Source organism: Lonchura striata, chromosome 2, assembly GCF_050655825.1.
Source record: "Lonchura striata isolate lonStrDom1 chromosome 2, ASM5065582v1, whole genome shotgun sequence".
NCBI lineage: Eukaryota > Metazoa > Chordata > Aves > Passeriformes > Estrildidae > Lonchura > Lonchura striata.
The window spans coordinates 7,777,670-7,794,370 of record NC_140704.1 but is presented as its reverse complement, the minus strand read 5'-3'; the positions used below and the strand labels follow the sequence as shown (position 1 = coordinate 7,794,370).

General features: G+C 39.7%; 1 protein-coding gene across 6 annotated transcripts in view; it reads right to left on the bottom strand.

Moving 5' to 3' along the window:
- Positions 1-16,701, bottom strand: part of DPP6 (dipeptidyl peptidase like 6) — a 548,806-nt gene that overhangs the window by 119,158 nt on the left and 412,947 nt on the right. For all 6 annotated transcript variants that reach the window (XM_031503790.3, XM_031503789.3, XM_021543891.4 and 3 more), the window contains exon 5: positions 14,609-14,683. In XM_031503790.3, the coding sequence (XP_031359650.1) occupies positions 14,609-14,683 (75 nt within the window). The remainder of the gene's footprint in view (positions 1-14,608; positions 14,684-16,701) is intronic.

Here is a 16,701-nt window from a genome sequence, read left to right as displayed (position 1 = left end):
CAGTACAGGGCAAAGCAGAAGTGCAAGCTGTTTGCAGCTTGCAAGGCTAAATACCAAATTTTCAGTGTTTAGTGTCTTTCTTTTTCAAGACTCACACATTTTATCCAAAAAGCATCCCAAATAAAAATGAATACACCAAATAGCCATCAGAAAGAAAAGTGTACAACAGTTTGCTAAGGCCTGAAAATAGCAAGAATATATTTTAGTGTAATTAATCATAGAGCACCCAAGATTTATCTGGGTGAAATGACTAATTTTTTATTCTGTAACAATAAAGTTTATCAACAAATAATAAATCCCCTCAGGATTCTTAACAGAGCCTTGCTGTCTTGAGAATGTATCTGCTTTTACACTGTGCAGTAAGACAGTAAAAATATATCACAAGTGGCTGGTGAAACAGGAACTGCCAGATCCATTTGAAGGGTTTCCCACAAAGAGTCTCTAAAAAGACATTTGCTGGAAATAGATTATACAGCCCATTTTCCTACTTATTCTATGAGCAGAGAAATCCCCAAATGCACATATGAATGTCAAGCCAATTGAATAATCCCAAGCATTTGACATCATTACATATTCCACCTTTCAAAATGGTCCTGGCGCCCTTAAACAGTAACTAACACTGTGATGCAAAATATGCAGGTAAAAGATGGTTTGCCATTTGGCCTTTAGTACCTGTGATATTTAACCAGGCTCTGAAGCTGACAGATTAAAAGGGAAAAGGGAATAAAGTAGAATGCAGGGAGGCTGCTGCTATGCATTGGCAAATAGCTCATGTATTTTGTACCTTGTTTTCTCACAATGGCGTGAAAGGGAGGGGAAAACAAGTTCAAGAGGAAAATACCAAGCAAACATTAGCCAGAGGTTGTGTTTTCTTCTCCTACACACAGATAATATGTGTGTAAAAGATACCACACTGTGATATGGATTCTTCTATTGGTCAGTCACCAATAAGCAAGCCTGATGTTCACTTCAAGGGTGACTGTTCATACAGATCTCTCAGGAGAGAAAAGGATAATTTTTTGACTAAAAATACCTCACTGCCATAATCTGTTATAGTAGTCTGTGGAGGATTAAAGCAGGTCATTGTACCTGTTTGCAGAATTTTCTGTATCTTTCATGAACATCAGCATTAAAAACTGAATTTTCACTTAATATGTCAACATCATTTGCCTTCATCAAAATTCTTTATGATACCATTGGTTTCACTGAACCTTTCTGTTCTATTGAGAAGAAGTCCTTTCTTTGCCATGACATGTTGAACTGGCCCTCCAAAGGGATGAAAAATTCATTCCTGTACTTTACCACAAACTTCTGTGTAATGTTTTGTTCAACTTTTGTACTTTTATTCTCCCCTCTATTTGTGATTTAGAGCACAAGGGGTTACCTCTGGCTGAGGCATGGCTGGTTAATGGTCTTTTCATTTTTTCCCCTCAGCGGAGACAGAATGGTCAGCAGTGTTCTCTTCAGCCCAACTATTTTTGCAAAGGATTTCATTTTATTGCTAATAGGCACACCATAGTAACCAGCTTGGAATTAGATTCTCTGAGAAACATCACACTATCTTTTCTTTTTGTGTCACTGCAATAAAAAAAGAAAAACTACCAAAATCTATATTGATATTTTGTACCCTGCACTCATTGAGTCTTGATTGCTTGCAAGAACAAAACAAATCAATAAAGCTGTATAATTTGAGGTGTCTTCAACATTCTCACCTTTCAGATTCATTGTGATACTGACCTACTTTGCTTTCTTCTGAGACAGCATGTTCTCTTTTGGCCCTGCATTGAATTATCCCTTTATATTTTATCACTTCTCCAGAAATGCACCTCCAGTAGAGTCTCATGCTGTGTGTCAACCTGCTTGTACAGCCCTCTAAGGAACTCTGCCCATTTCTTTTTGTGCTTCCAATAAATTAGAAAAGCCACAATGAAATGGTACCAACGAGCATTTCCTGAGCATTGCTTCAGCTGGCAGCCAAGAACCCACAGCTTCCATCAAGCACCCGACTCGGGATGCTCTTGCCTGCTGTGCTGTATCCAGCTGATCAGGCACGTGTGTGATGTGCTCACAGCCACAGAAATGGCACTCTGGCACTGCTGGGACACTGCAGGACAGGCTGGGGAGCTCAGGGGAGGGCAGAGATGGGGGAAAATGGGTTTGAGCAAGAAAAATGATGAGAAGGGGTCTCTGAATCAACCAACATGCAGAGAAGTTGGCAACTGGTTGCCTGTGCTATGATTGTCTTTATATTCCATAGGGATTTAACATTTGTGCAGAAGGAGGAAGATATAGACTTTGGGATTGCATGTATTAGAGTTGTTAAGGAAAATAAAGATTTTTCTTGCAAACAGGAGGGAAGGATCCCAACCCAGCAGTGTAGCTGTGCCTGGGTGGGGTGACACAGCCAGCAGGTCTGGGCTCATCTCAGTGACATCAGTGAGCATCAGGAGCTGCTCCAGGAATTCCACTCATTTCCATATACGAAATCAGCAATGGGTGACTCCAGAACCAGAAAGAATCTTTAGCATTTGATTTGGAAGGAGGCAATAACACAAAAGGCAGTAGATCACCAGGACATGTCTCTATTTTGCAAACTTTTTAACCATTTAATCTCTTAGGACTGAAAATTAAATAATTGTCCTTGTTTAAAGGACAACCAGGACAGCTATCCAGGCATGCAGAGCTGTGAATGCCCTGCCACCCACACCAGAGAGGCTTCCTTGGAGAGCAATCTCACATCAAGGTGACATCAGGGAGGGACAGCACATTCCTGCCATGGGGACTTGAATTTTGGAAGCATTTTTAACCAAACTGAAGCTGATTGTGGCGGGGTCATGCACCACAGGCAGCACACACAGTTAATATGTAAATCTCTCCCACAAACATGCAGAGGCTGGGCTGGGATTAGAAACTGATTTTCCAAGCACCAAAGCAAAGGCCTCTGAAACATCAAAGCCAAGGAGTTATTCCTTGGCAAATAATCTCATCTCAAATTGCAAGACAACAGTAAATAAAGTGTGATGGCAACATCCACCACAGTAATGGATGGAGTGGCATGCTGTAAGAGAATGCTGCCAATTCACCTTCCACAAACTGATTATCCATCACAGCTGTTTCATGATAATAATTCTTTGTTAAAAGACCACTTTCCAAATTACACTTTTGAGAGCCTTATACTGCTGACTAGGCCAAAAAAGGGAATTTTGAGGCCAGCTTGAGGATGTGTGACTTTGTGACAGCAGCGGGGTGGAGTGGATGCTCTTTTTGTTGCAAGTGCAGCTCCAGCAGCAAGTCAGGGCACAGGTATTAGCAGCCAGCTCGTGTGCCAGCTCTCACCCCTCGGAGAGCCTTAATCCAATCTGCCAACTGCTGCTGCACTCTGATTCAGCTCTGCCCTGCCAAGCAATTACAAAAGGCTCCTTTTGCTCCCGAGCCACCTGTCCCTCACAGCGCTTCGCTGGCACCACAAAGCCCTTGCACTCACTGGCTTAAAGGACGACAGCTACATTTTTAACTGGTAAATAAAATGGGAGCTGCAAGGCACTCTGTAGGAGTTTTGCACCAGCCCTTGTGCACTCGTTGATGGTCAGGTTGTTGGGAAGTAGCTGCAGTGAAGTTACAATGAATTGTGAATGAAGGTTATTAATAATGAGCTCATTCTTTCACTGATCTTTTTAATATTGAATATTGAATATTTATCAACATTCACATCACAGATATGAACTCTCAGGTTTCTCCTCCCACCCTCTAGTCAGAAACTTGGAAATGAGAATGAAATTATCTAGCACATAGTTGTGATTATAACACACCAAACAATATATCTAAGGAACAGAAGGAAAAGATGAACGAACATGATGTATTACGAGTACAGGAGTAGCCTGAGGTTAATAAAAGTTTTAGAAGGAGATAGCAATTACCTCAAATGCAGGAAATACAGAACACCTTCAGATCCATACAAACACACACACAGAAACACAACCATGATTCTCAGGAATATTTGGGATCATAATAATCACTGTATTGGGCCAAACACAAAGTCCATCCAGTTCACTTCCCTGGCTCAGTGGCCCAAAGCCAATTCGGACAGAAGCCTGGAGTTATCTGATTTACAGACATCCTTCCCAAAAATACTTTCCCAGACTCTTGCACTTTGCAACTTGGAGTGCCTCTCTTTGCAGCTGTCTGCCTTGAGGGATGTCCGGGCCAGTGCCCTCTCCAGTCATTCTTTACAAGCATTTCCCCTTTTTGCACCTACAAACTCATGCAGCAGCTCCCTCTTCCCAGACAATGGTGCCAAAAGCTTGTCTGGATTATGATTCCTCTCAGCAGCCTTTGATGTTTATTTTAGCCTTAGAATTGCACCTTGAATTATCCTGTTTATAGAGGCAGCTTGGGTTAGCTGGTGGAGATGAGAGTTTAGAGGGTTCACATCCAAATTCACTCGACTGACTCTCACCTTCATTGCCTTTGGAGCTGCAAGTCTGAGGGATGAAGGACAGCATGAGAAAACAATGCTCAATACAGCTTTTAATGAAACATTAGATTCTTGAGCTGTGTGGACACTGACAGTGGAAATATTCTAAAAGCCTCTTTTTTTGTGAAGTTTACAATGCAAATGGTAAAGCTTTATAGCAATTATGTGAAAACCAAGCCGTGAAAAAGTGCTGAATGCTTAGTATATCTAATTAATTTATTCATTTTTAAATAATTAGCTTTAGAGGCAGGAATTAACAACTATAGAACCACAGCATATGTTCTTTCTATTAAAATTTACTCTTAACATGTAAAAATTGCTTTTTCTACTGTAGCAGCTGAGAATGGGAATGGTACAAAGAAGTCAGCACTGGCATTGAAATTTTTAAAGTGGGTCCTAGGCTCAGGGCACTTTTAGAAGACTTAAAGAAAAGAATCTGAAACAAGAAAGATGAATCTCTCAGAAAGCATTGGAGAGCAAAAGTTTAAAAGCAGTGAAGTGGATGTGAAAGAAATGAAAAATATTCATATGTATGCTAGGAACCTTGGTCAAAAATTCTCTCCCTGTTCAGTGAAAGATTAATTTGCCAGTTCCATATGAGATCAGAAGACTCAGAGCTGTATCTCAATGTACACACAGATCTAATTCACTGGAAGAGAAAATTCTATATTCTGACAGGAAGAAAACAAACTGAAATCACACAGAAGGCAGGAAGACATTTTTCTGTGTTGTCTTTGTGATGCTGTGGGCAACTTCCATGGGGTAAATGGTCCGTGGTGGTGAAGAGCATCTCTTTGGAAAGCAGGGGGAGAGCAAAGGGGACAGGAAGCAGCTCAGAACCTGCTGCAGAACCCTCCACAGCCCTGCCATCAACATCACTCTGCACACAGAGATATGAGGACTCAAGCATTTAAAGATATGAGTAAAGCCCTGTGATTCCTCTGCCTTTTCAAGAAAGAGCTTCTTGTGATCAGACAATAGAGGAAAAAGGAACAAAAGATTCCATCTTCAAATCTGGGTCATTAGCTGCCCAAGGAGGAATATTAATTATTGGTTTTAACATCAAGCTGGTAAAAGCAGAGTTCTGCAAGCAGTTAAAGAGATAAAAGTCACTTGTTCAGGGTAAAAACAGAGAGCTACACACTCCTTGGATTTAGGATGTAACTTGGCTAAAGAGGAGAACTTTACATCAGATTTGCATTTCTGAGTATGAGAACTTCATTGGGCACCCTGCATAGTAAGACCTGTTTTTCCAGAAGAGGGCACTAAATATATATATATATTTTACTATTTCAGTGATTAAAAATTTAAAAAAAATAAAAAGCACTGGAAATAAGAAGAAATAGATTATAGACTGCTTCATATGTTTCTGTAGAGACAGCAGAATTAAATTCTTTCTAGTTTTGCCTTCTGATGCTTTTTAAATCACTGTTGTTTTCTCATTTTGTATGCTATTTGTAATATATTTCTTTCCATAATATTTTAAATAACCACCTATACTTATTACAATCCAGCACAAACCAGGATGTTCATTGTCCCATAAACCTCAGGAAGCAAATTTATGCTAAAAAGCAGGAACTAATCTCTAATGTAATTCTGAAGCCTCTTTATCTTGCAAGGAATCTAATTATTTGTAAGATTTTTTTTTTTAATAATTTTGATACTGGTATTAATTTCATTCCTTTTAAAGCAAAGTTACCCCATTTTTCACTAAGATAGATTCCCATACAAGTGCAAGAAAGAAAACTGTGATTATTTTAATGCTGTCCATATGGCTTTGATTATCTAGGAGACCTTGTACATTGTCATATGAAGGCTTCATTCAAAAACAAATTGCAATTTATTTTTAAGACATTTTATGAATCATATTAGGACAATAACCTCTACCAGTTTGTTCAAGTTAGCTCACCTATACACTCAGAAAAGGAAGCAGAAAAAGAAATCAAACCTTATGCAAGCTAAGAAAAATTGTTTATTTTTGTATCATAGTGTTTTGCCTTGACGCTTTTTTATTTTTTCCCTCTCTGCTTGATTAAAATCTCATTTACTAAAGAAAATATTTACAGAGGAAGACTGCTGATAGCTGATAATGATACATAATACACCTATGTACTTTTGCATGACAGGCCAATTATTTCTGAGTTTGGATGCTCCTCTAGTCTTTCCTGGAACTGTGGATTTGCTTTGCAGTTTACTGATGTGTATCTGTGCCTGTGAATAAATGCAGAATATAGTTTATTGGCCTTTGCTACATAAGCAAGGCTGTCCAACTTAGTCTGAAAAACAATTTTGCACTCAGTCATGTTTGTGCAATTTCTGTTGAAGTCTCCCAGCTCAATTCAGGAGGCTTCAGGTTTAGTTCTAATTCAATTTATCTGCATTATTAGGAAAACAGCAAGGGTTTAATCCATTGTTTTTAATAGGAAAGCAGTTAAAGCAGCTGAAGTCAGCAGACTCTGTTTTTAATGCATTTCAAGTTTTGTTGCAACGATCAGACTAAACAGTCCCTGGAGTGGAGAGAATGGAGACTGGATGAGAAATTGGGGTTTGGTGCAGTTTTACCAAAACCATTGCTGTGCAGGGATCAGGCAGCAGCAGAACTGGGACGTGGGGATGGAGAACTGCAGGCTGTGCTGAGCTTTGCTTCCCAGCCCAGGCAAACACATCATGTTGTGTTTTAGGAATGCTCCCAGACCATCATTTCAGAAGCACAGGCTTCCCCCTGGAAACATCCCCAAACCAGGGAGCAATAGAGCCAAAAATCTGGTCTCCAATGTGGTTTTGGCCCATGAAAAAGCTGCAGGCCCTAAGTCACCATAGTGGCTGCCAGTGATAAATCACAGAATGGTTTGGCTTGGAAGATCATCCAGTTCCAACCTCTCTGATATGGGCAGGAACACTTTCTGCTAGACCAAGTTCCTTCAATGTTGAGATGATCCCAATCCAAGAAGACCTAGGAGCAGGAGAGCACCCACTCTTTGAATTTTAGGGGTGCAAACATATTTTCTATGGATAATAGACACAAGCAGCCCCCACCCAGCCATTCCTCCTTGCTGACACTCAGTGCCCATCCTTTCCCTTTTATTAAGAATGGAAAATAAAGTATGCAGATTTGGGATGTTTATTTTCATTTCACTATTTTTTCCCGTCAGTTTCTACTAAGTTACAATGGCAGACCCTTAATTTTAAATAAGAACCCATGGGCTAATGACTCAAGAATCCTAACATACCAAAATGTCCCTACAGCATATTTCTTTGAGTTCCTAACCCCCTCTAACTTCTTGTTTAAACTAATTTTTTTTCTCATTAAATCAAGCTGTTCCAAAGCAGAATTGCTGTCAAAAGCAAAGAACCATTAAGGCTACATAAAGGAATACAGTTTCTGCTGGAACTTTGTCAGGATTTCAAATGAACCATGAGGCTCCCCCAGATCAAATAAAGAATAGGTTTGGCCTGTTTTCTTCCCCTGTGTTAGTCCAAAATTGGCCCTGAAATTTAGCAACATGAAATTAATTTCTGTGGTTTCTCCCTCAAAAGAAAACTCTAGGATTAAACTTGTCAGTAATTATTGCTCCACTGGCCTGTAAGTATGTCCAAAAATTTCTATTCTAAACAAACAATGGGACAGGAATTGGTGGAGCGTTGACTGCTGAGCAGCCAGGAACAAACACTCTCACCATTTGATGACATGTTTGCTCAATTAGAGTGGGTATCCACCCTGCTAGAGTTAAAACTTTTAATTCTGTAGGCGTGTGCAGCAGGGAAGATTTGGCATAGAAGGGCCCTGCTGCTGAAGGCACGACTGAGGACACCTGAGCAGGCAGTGTTTGCACAACTGTAATAGAGTTTGGAAAACCCACGGATCCCCTGAGAGTTGTGTGTCAAACTTTCCTCTCTCCGTGCCACTGCAGATATCAAATATTAATTAGCCTGAAATAATTACTGATACCAGCACAGGACAGCACAATGGTACATCTGACAGAGATATTGCTGCTTCTGACAGAAATATTGCTGAGATTCGCTGGCAGGAAAACCTCCCAGCTGTTGAGGGTTCAGGTATTTGCAGCTTTGGTTTATTCAGTGAAAGGTGACCATGAAGAGCTCATCTCCTGCCTTAGACAGACTCCCCCAGGTGGGACAGAAAAGCAAATGGGAGTGTGGAAATGGTTTTGAATCAACCTTGTCTGAAGCCTTTGAAAATTCTGTTTTGTCAGTCTTGTTGAAAACAGCAGATGAGGGAATTTGTTTATGGTGGGTTTGAGACTGGAAAAGATAGGCTGCCTTTCACAGAGACCAGATTCGTAATTCAAAATTACCACAACAAGCTCTTTTCAAATAAAATATTGCCTTTAAATGTTGTCAAACAATAGCTGCTGCTTCAGCTTCAAATCCAAAGTAAACCATCACCCACAAAATTAACCTTTTCTGTGCTGTTAGCACATTTTTGCAACACTTCTTGACACACAGGCCTTAGATTTAATGAGGTAAATGTAGCTGAAGTTTCTGTTCTACCAGAAAGAGCTTAAACAGCACTTATCAACATGGTTATCACACTACTGATCTTGGCTGTTAAAATAAAATCACTCAAAAGAGGATCTGTAAGAAGGAGGAAGAAATGTGGCCCCACCTTCATCCCTGATGCCCCACAAGAACCTCACTGCAAGCCCACACGTAAAATTGCTGCCACTTTCAGAGGCTGTGAGCATTTTATTGAAATATTAAAGAGTAGCTGAATGCTATTAATAATATTTATTCTATGGGAAGTAAGTGAAGGTGTTGCTTTCCTGAAAGTTTAGCAAATTACCAGATCTGATGACTGGCTGGCCTATGTGTTTCCGCTAATTCATTAATAACTTTATTTCTGCTCATTAAAAAAGCACTGGATGACTACAGCCATATAGCTCATTCTTCATTCACAGCTACATTCATACAGTTGGTAAATTGAGAAAAGAGAAGATACTCTGCCTGAAGATACACACATGCACAGATGTAATAACAGAAATATTTTAACTGATATAAACAGCATTTGGATTGAGTCCTTTTCTTCTTTTTGTTTAGTAGGTGCTTGATCCTAATCCATTATTTATCCTAGTAACAGTAACTATTTCTCACAAGTATAAAAAATTACAGTGCTTAAGGCTTGAAAATGTTGGGAAAAATAATTTTATCCAGCAGCCTTTGATATAAGTGAACAATATCCTTAGATTGTGCAGCTTTCCAATAGAGGAGCAATTCGGATTTATGAACAATGATTCAAAACTGTACTCACATTAAAAAGAGGATATGAAAACCATAAACTTAAAGGTTTTTACCTCAAAATGTCCCCCTCAAAAACTAATAATTTACAGCAAACACCAAAAATTAAATAAAAATCAATAAAACAGCATTATTTTATGACAGAAATATTCTATCTGTGCTCACTTTATCATGAAATCACTAAACATTTTCAGTGTTCCTGAAAAAAAACATTGGGTGAGAATAAAAAAAAAAAAGTGAAATATATTTATTGCCATATAAAGAAAACAGATTTATGTAAGCCTATTTCTAGGCCTGGTAAATCCATTTCAATTAAGCAATAAATATCATGACTACAGTCTGAGCTGTATTACTGATGATAGTTATGACAGTGTTCAATTTTCAGAGGTATATTTATCATAATAATGTTTATCACCTAACTCAAAAGGATGTTATGAGGATACATTAATATTTATACCCATTAGTGTTTTGGAAATAATAAGCATTATGTTATTTTAATTTTTAGACAACTAATTAAATTAGGATGAGGTTGTAATTGGACTATAAGCACAAAACCCATTCATTTCACATAAAACCAGACTTGAAGAAATAATAAAAAATAGTAACAACAATAGTAACATTGTTGTTACTATTGTAAAATAGTAACAGCAACAATAGTAATATTGTTGCTTTCTAAAATAATGCTTTTTTACGTCTTTCACACTCTAGATGCCAACTCTTAAGGTTTGTTCTGGGTCTTTCTGAGCTCTCTTTTGTCCCACCACTCATCTCAGAGATACAGGCAAGAACAGAAATATTGAACTCACCACATGAACTAGGCTAAAAGATAATTTTTGAGTGTGTTCTAATTACAACAATGATTTATTTGTTCCAGCTATTTGGATTACAAAAGAGCATTTATTTTACTGCAAAATAGGTAACAGGATCTGTTGTATCAGCTGCAAAAGTCTCTGAGCCCTAACTTTGTTCAGAAGCCTTTGCAGTTTGGTCCATGCTAACCAGCCAGCATTTCTAAGTGAAATTGCCCTTAACTGGCACAAACAGAGTAATGGGCTGGTAAAATTGGAGACAAATAGCAAGAAGTTTTGAGAGGAATCTTGGCAGCTTTAATTCCTCTCTTGCATGTTGACAACACTGATTCCTAATAAAGGCAATTAAATATTCACTATTTAACATCTCACTACATCACTCCAGAAAATAAAGTTTTCTTATGAGATATTTCCTCTGTTTCTTTTATTCCATTACACAAACTCCACTGGTAACTGACTGCCACACAAAGCTTTAGTCACTCATACTTTACTCTTACCTCAGTCACAGAAATGTAATGAGATTTAAGGGTTGCTTAGTCACTTGGCTATTCACTAAACCCCTTTTGGAGACCAGGGGTACCCACAGAGGTGGTGCCAGCCCAAAGACCTGTGTGTGTCCCAGGAGGCCCACGGGGAGCACTGAGTTTGCCCATCAGTGCTGCTGGAGCCTCGTGCTGGGCATGAGCATCCTTGGTCTGGCACCACAGAGACAAACGTGAGCCTCTGCCCCCCTTCTGCTGAGCTGCTGTGGCCAAACCCCTTTGCCCACGCGTTTTGGGGTTATCAAACCCCATATCAGAGCCCCACACACTTGTTTTGGTGAAGGATGATTTCAAATCAAAGTTTCCCCATGGAGGTGTTTATTCCCCGATGTTTTCCCAAAATTTCACTCTGCTGTTTCAGCCTCAGGTTGCACCTTGTTGTGGTGTAAAGAAACTAAAAATAAACAGCAGAAAAACTGTGGGAGTATTTCAAGACAAAGAGGCTTGGTACCTTTCCTGTGACCTTTCCAGAAAAAGAACAAATCTTCTGTGTTCAAGGTTAGAAAAGCTCCCTATTAGCACAAGGCTTACCCAGAATATTGCTGCCTGAAAGATTAAACTTCTGTAAATATAAGCACTGCAAAAAAAAAAAAAAAAACACAAAAAAGGATTTACAATGAAATCTGACAGCCAGACCAGCCACAATGTACCCACACCAGCCTCACAGCTGTCTGCCAAGCTTCCTAGGAGAAATGTATTTTAAGGAACGTGCTTTAATTCATTATCCTTTAAAATGATGAAGTGATACAACAGGAAAACACACATTAGCTGCCTCAGTGTCTCTGCAAAATAGGTGTCTGGCAGTTCAGTGCTGTGTTGTTCCAGTGTGGGTGTCAGTGCTGTCACCCAGACCAACACTGAGCAGACATGCCTCTGTGCAAATAAATAGAAAAATATAGAAGCAGCTATTACTGGAAGGAAATGACTTTGTGGCACTTTTCTTTAAAATATTCCGCTTCATTGGAGTGACACATTGTGCTCTTCTATTTTGATGTTTATTCCTGACTGGTATTAAACATAGAGGCTGAATCAATTCATTTCAGAATTCAGGCAAATTATTAATTCATCCTATGCATATTAAAGCAGCACAACTGTACTGTGTAAAAATATGATGAAAATATCTATACTCACAAACAATTAAAAGGCAGCATGTCACACTTTCAAATGCCAAAAAAAATAAGAAACCATTTCTGATGGCTAAAAAATAAGTATGCAATAATTCCAAGAAGCTCCTTTTCTGAAATTGTAGAATTAAACTTTAAAGGCATGTCCTCTGCCAATACATCTCCTGAAATCTCCTTTTGACTTTGCAACAAGGACAACTGCCCAAGGCTTTGCTAATCAATTCCTTGTGTTGCAGAAAATAGAGTAATTTGAATTTTGTCCAAGAATACAGTTTGAAATGCAGAAAATGTGAAGAGCTAACTAACATGCAATTATTTGTAGCCACAGTCTGTATACCAAGGGAGAAGAAAGCTGAAGAAGTAATTCAACAGTTATTGCCATTTTAATATAGAGAACCACCCATCACGGCTTAAGGCTGCAACAACCAAGACTGAGCCCAACTACCCCTCTATTAGAGTGCTTCAAAACAGAACAGAACAAAACAAAACAAACCCAAAAAAATTTATTTTCTCCATAAACATGGATCTTAAAGGAATAAAAGTGTGTTTGTTTTGGTTCATTTTGCTTCAGGAGCTCTTGCTATATATGAATAGCTGAGCAATTTGCAAACTTCACTTACAGTGAGTATATGCCACATCCTGAGATATTCCCAAAGAATGTTTTCAGCTTCCCACCCTGGGTTTTCCTTTTAAAAAGATGTGGTGGGATGCAGGGAGCACCTGGCTGTGTGCTGCTCTCTCTTCTTAAGAACCACAAACTTTTTTGTGTTTTGCCTGTACTTCAAACTCACAGGTCTGCAAGCACTGATGTGCAGAGAGGAGGATGCAGAGGAAGCACATCCAGCCCATCCCTTTCCATTCCCATGCCCTTCCTGCCATGTTGCCCACACCAAGCACTCTTCCACAGACTGAACACAAAATCTGGGCTGTAAAAGCCCCCCCTAACTCTGCTTCTCCTTACTGTTTTTCAGAAATTTTACTTTCTCTCTCTCTTTTTTTTTTTTTTTTTTTTTTGGTTGGGTTTTTTATGAGTTTTTTTTTGTTTTGTTTGGTCATTAAAGGCATTTTTCTGTCATTCTCAGAGGAACTGAGGAAGCCCTCCCTCCTCAGGGCTTTTCCAGCCTACACAGTACGTCTGAGCAGAGTTGGCACAGGGCTTCCACAAAGGCTGATTTCCACTAAAAGAACTGAATTTTGCAAAGCATCTCTGGCTCACGAGGCAGGGAAAATTGAGAGAAAGGTTTTGCTTCCTAAGTGACCCTTAGGCTGTCTTTTCCATATTTAGAATTAACTTAACACTTCCCCATCCATCTCTGTCTAGAACTAAGCTAAGCTTCAGGTAAGTGAAGTCACACCACCAGTAATTTCCCAAGAAAAATCATTATGAATTACTCCTAAAGTTTCTGATACAGTTTTATTTTCCCTTTTTCTAAAACCAGGTATGTTTCTTCTGACTTTCACAGCACCAAGTCTGGAATAACTCCAAAGATGACAGCAGAGAAACCAGATGAGCAATAGAGCGACAACTTTCACTACCAAAAGGACCCACAAATTTCCTTTGGTTAGCAGCTGAAATGCTATTTACATTATGGAAAAAAAAGCAATTACAGCTGTCAGTGAATTAATTATTTTAATTTTGAAGTATTGGTGATATTCTAAACTATGGAAAAAAAATATATAGGGCTTATAGTTCATCCAAGTAGTACAGCATAGCTATCACTCAAACATTTCAGGCCTTATACCAGCAGAATTGAGAAAGACAAAAATATTATTCATGCAGAAGAATTACTTCCCCCATGTTTGATTCTTTGGTCATCATTTAAAAATGACTCATTACATTTTTCCCTTTTGAAGTCTGGTAAAAAAATTTGCTGTAATCCAGAACTTAGTATCAACCTAATGGTGATTTTTTACAAATGATTTATACCTAACCCTCAAAAGAAAAGGATTTATAATGAAAGTGATAGCTCAAGCCTAACTGCAGCACTGGGAATGGTGACACCATAATTAATGTATTATTTCAGTTGTGGGAGACACTGACAGTAGCTTTCTGTTCTGAGGAAAGAAATTTATAGGGTGATGGAAAAAGGCACAGTGGAAAAAAAAAATCACAGAAGAGGAATAGAAATCCTTGTAGCAAAGACATGTCCTTACAATCCCCCTCCCGGAGACTATAAAATCCTGGCAGTGACAGTGTTTCCTCACAGTCTAATTTATACCTTTCTCCTCTACTAGATGGCAGTGTGACATGCTCTCAGAATTGCTAAGTGAGGGGGTTTTTTGCTTTCTTTCATAGGAAGCAATTAATTTAAAATATCATCTTGCTGGCATAAAAGTCAAAAAAAAAAAAAAAGAAAAATTTGCCACAGGCTGTGTATTTTGAAATCAAATCTGTTTACTTACAGGTTCAACATCGAAGGCAAATAGTGCATATTCCCTGTCAGGTGACACCTCATACCGGATAGCCTTTAAGGAGACCTGAAAAATAAACACAGTTTTGAAACAAATGCTCTTCAGTTTTCAAGCTAATGACACCTAGAGATAATTGTTATGATCATCTCTCTAAGGATGAAGAATACCACCAGAATTAAGTGTCTTGAAAAATATAGTATTTTTTTTTTTTCAAACCCCAGGAATGCTCTGTGGGCACTCACAAGGGAAAGAATAAATGTGTTGTGACTCAGAGCAGGCAGCTATATCAAAAAACCCAGAATTTTCCTTACTGGCTGGTGAGGTGGCAGGTGTAGGCAGTAGTTAGTAGAAAGCTCTGATTAATGGCAATTTATTAATTTCCTCTCATTATCTGTATTCACTGCCCAGTGCAGGAGATAAAAACAAATGTAAATAGCTTCTGGAGCAAATTAGTAATAAAGACAACACCACCTTCCCCAATTAAGATAACCCAGAGGAAAACTATTCTGTTTTCCCCTGTTAAAAGTTTTTGGGATGCTGCAGCAGTTCAGTGCACCCTGACCTGTGTTCTGCAAAAACCAGCACTGTAAATCTCACTAACAAGAAGAAATGCCTGGGTATCTCAGACTTGCCAGGAAATTACCTTTTTCCAGCCCCACTTTTCATTTGTGTAGTGAAACCATTTCTCCTCCCCAGTATGTTTCAATATAATGCATTGCTGGCACAGATGGCACCAAGGTCAAAGAGAGGTGCCACTAACACATCACTCATCCACTGCCTTTCAAATCTCACCCTCTCACATAACAAATTAGATGCAAGTCCTTGAGAGAGCAAAACTGAAAGGGGAACTGGGGAAGGTCCTCCACAAGACCAGAGGGCATGGATGAGCTGTGGGGGGAGCCCAGGGGACAGCCAGAAGCAGAGGGGACACGTGGCACCATCACAGAATGATTTGGGCTGGGAGGGACCTTTAAAAGCTGCCCAGTCCAACTCCCTGCAATGAGCAGGTGTAGGAACTCAAAATGTCCCTCAGACATTTTTGGAGGTTCCAAGCCCAGGTCAAAAGCATTTGAGACCCTGGCAGGCAGCTGGAAACAGCTGTGATTTTGAGTTTGAGCCATGGAATGATTTACCAGCCTTGCAGGAAGAACAAGAAGTCACAAAAGTTTAGATGTTATAGTAGAAGTAGTTACAAAGTAAAGGGAAGAATTTTTGAGTGCTGTACAGGGGGGTTTTAGGTCTTGTACATGGGGGTCAAAAGTTTTAAGATGGAGGGATTTGGGCGTGTCCTGTCCTCCCTCTTTCTTCTTCCTTACCTCCATGTTCTGGTGATGTTGGCACTCACAGATTGGTTTAAAGTAGAAAAGCACCATTTAATATAGATAATAGGCATTGGGGAAAAACTGTAACCATGTCACACGTAATGTACCATATAAAAGATAGAAAATCACCATTTAATATAGATAATAGGCATTGGGGAAAAACTGTAACCATGTCACACGTAATGTACCATATAAAAGACAGCAGCAGCCCTGGGCGGGGAGAGAAGAAGCAGTCGGGAGTCAGAGAGGATGTCAGGGTGTGTGTGTGCCTCTGCCTGAGCTGTGAGCAAACCACAGCAGCCAGAGAAGAAAATTTTTTTAGATAACTTGCAATAAACTGCCTTGAGACTGGACAACAAGAGACTGCTGAGTTTTCTTTGGAAGCACGGGTTGGAGGAGAGACTTTTCCACCACATGGAGCCCCTGACCCAGGGTGAGCTCCAGCAAGCAGGGACAGCTTCACTCAGCCCAGGCTGCTCCGAGTCCCACCCACCCTGATCCTGAGCATCTCCAGGGAAGAGGCAGCCACCACCTCTCTTGACGTTCCCCCCTCGCACAGCCCCCTGAATATCAGACTAGCCCAGAGGTCCGAGGCTGTGAGGGGAGGAATATCAGGAGATGGCAAAGATTCCCAAAAGAGGCTCTTACCCTGATATACGTTGGTTCAGCTCTCTTTATTCTGTGGTGTCCAAGGGGAGAGCAGGGCAAAAGAGCACGAACAGGAAATGTCAGGGGTCTGTATAGACTTTGGACAGGGTGGGC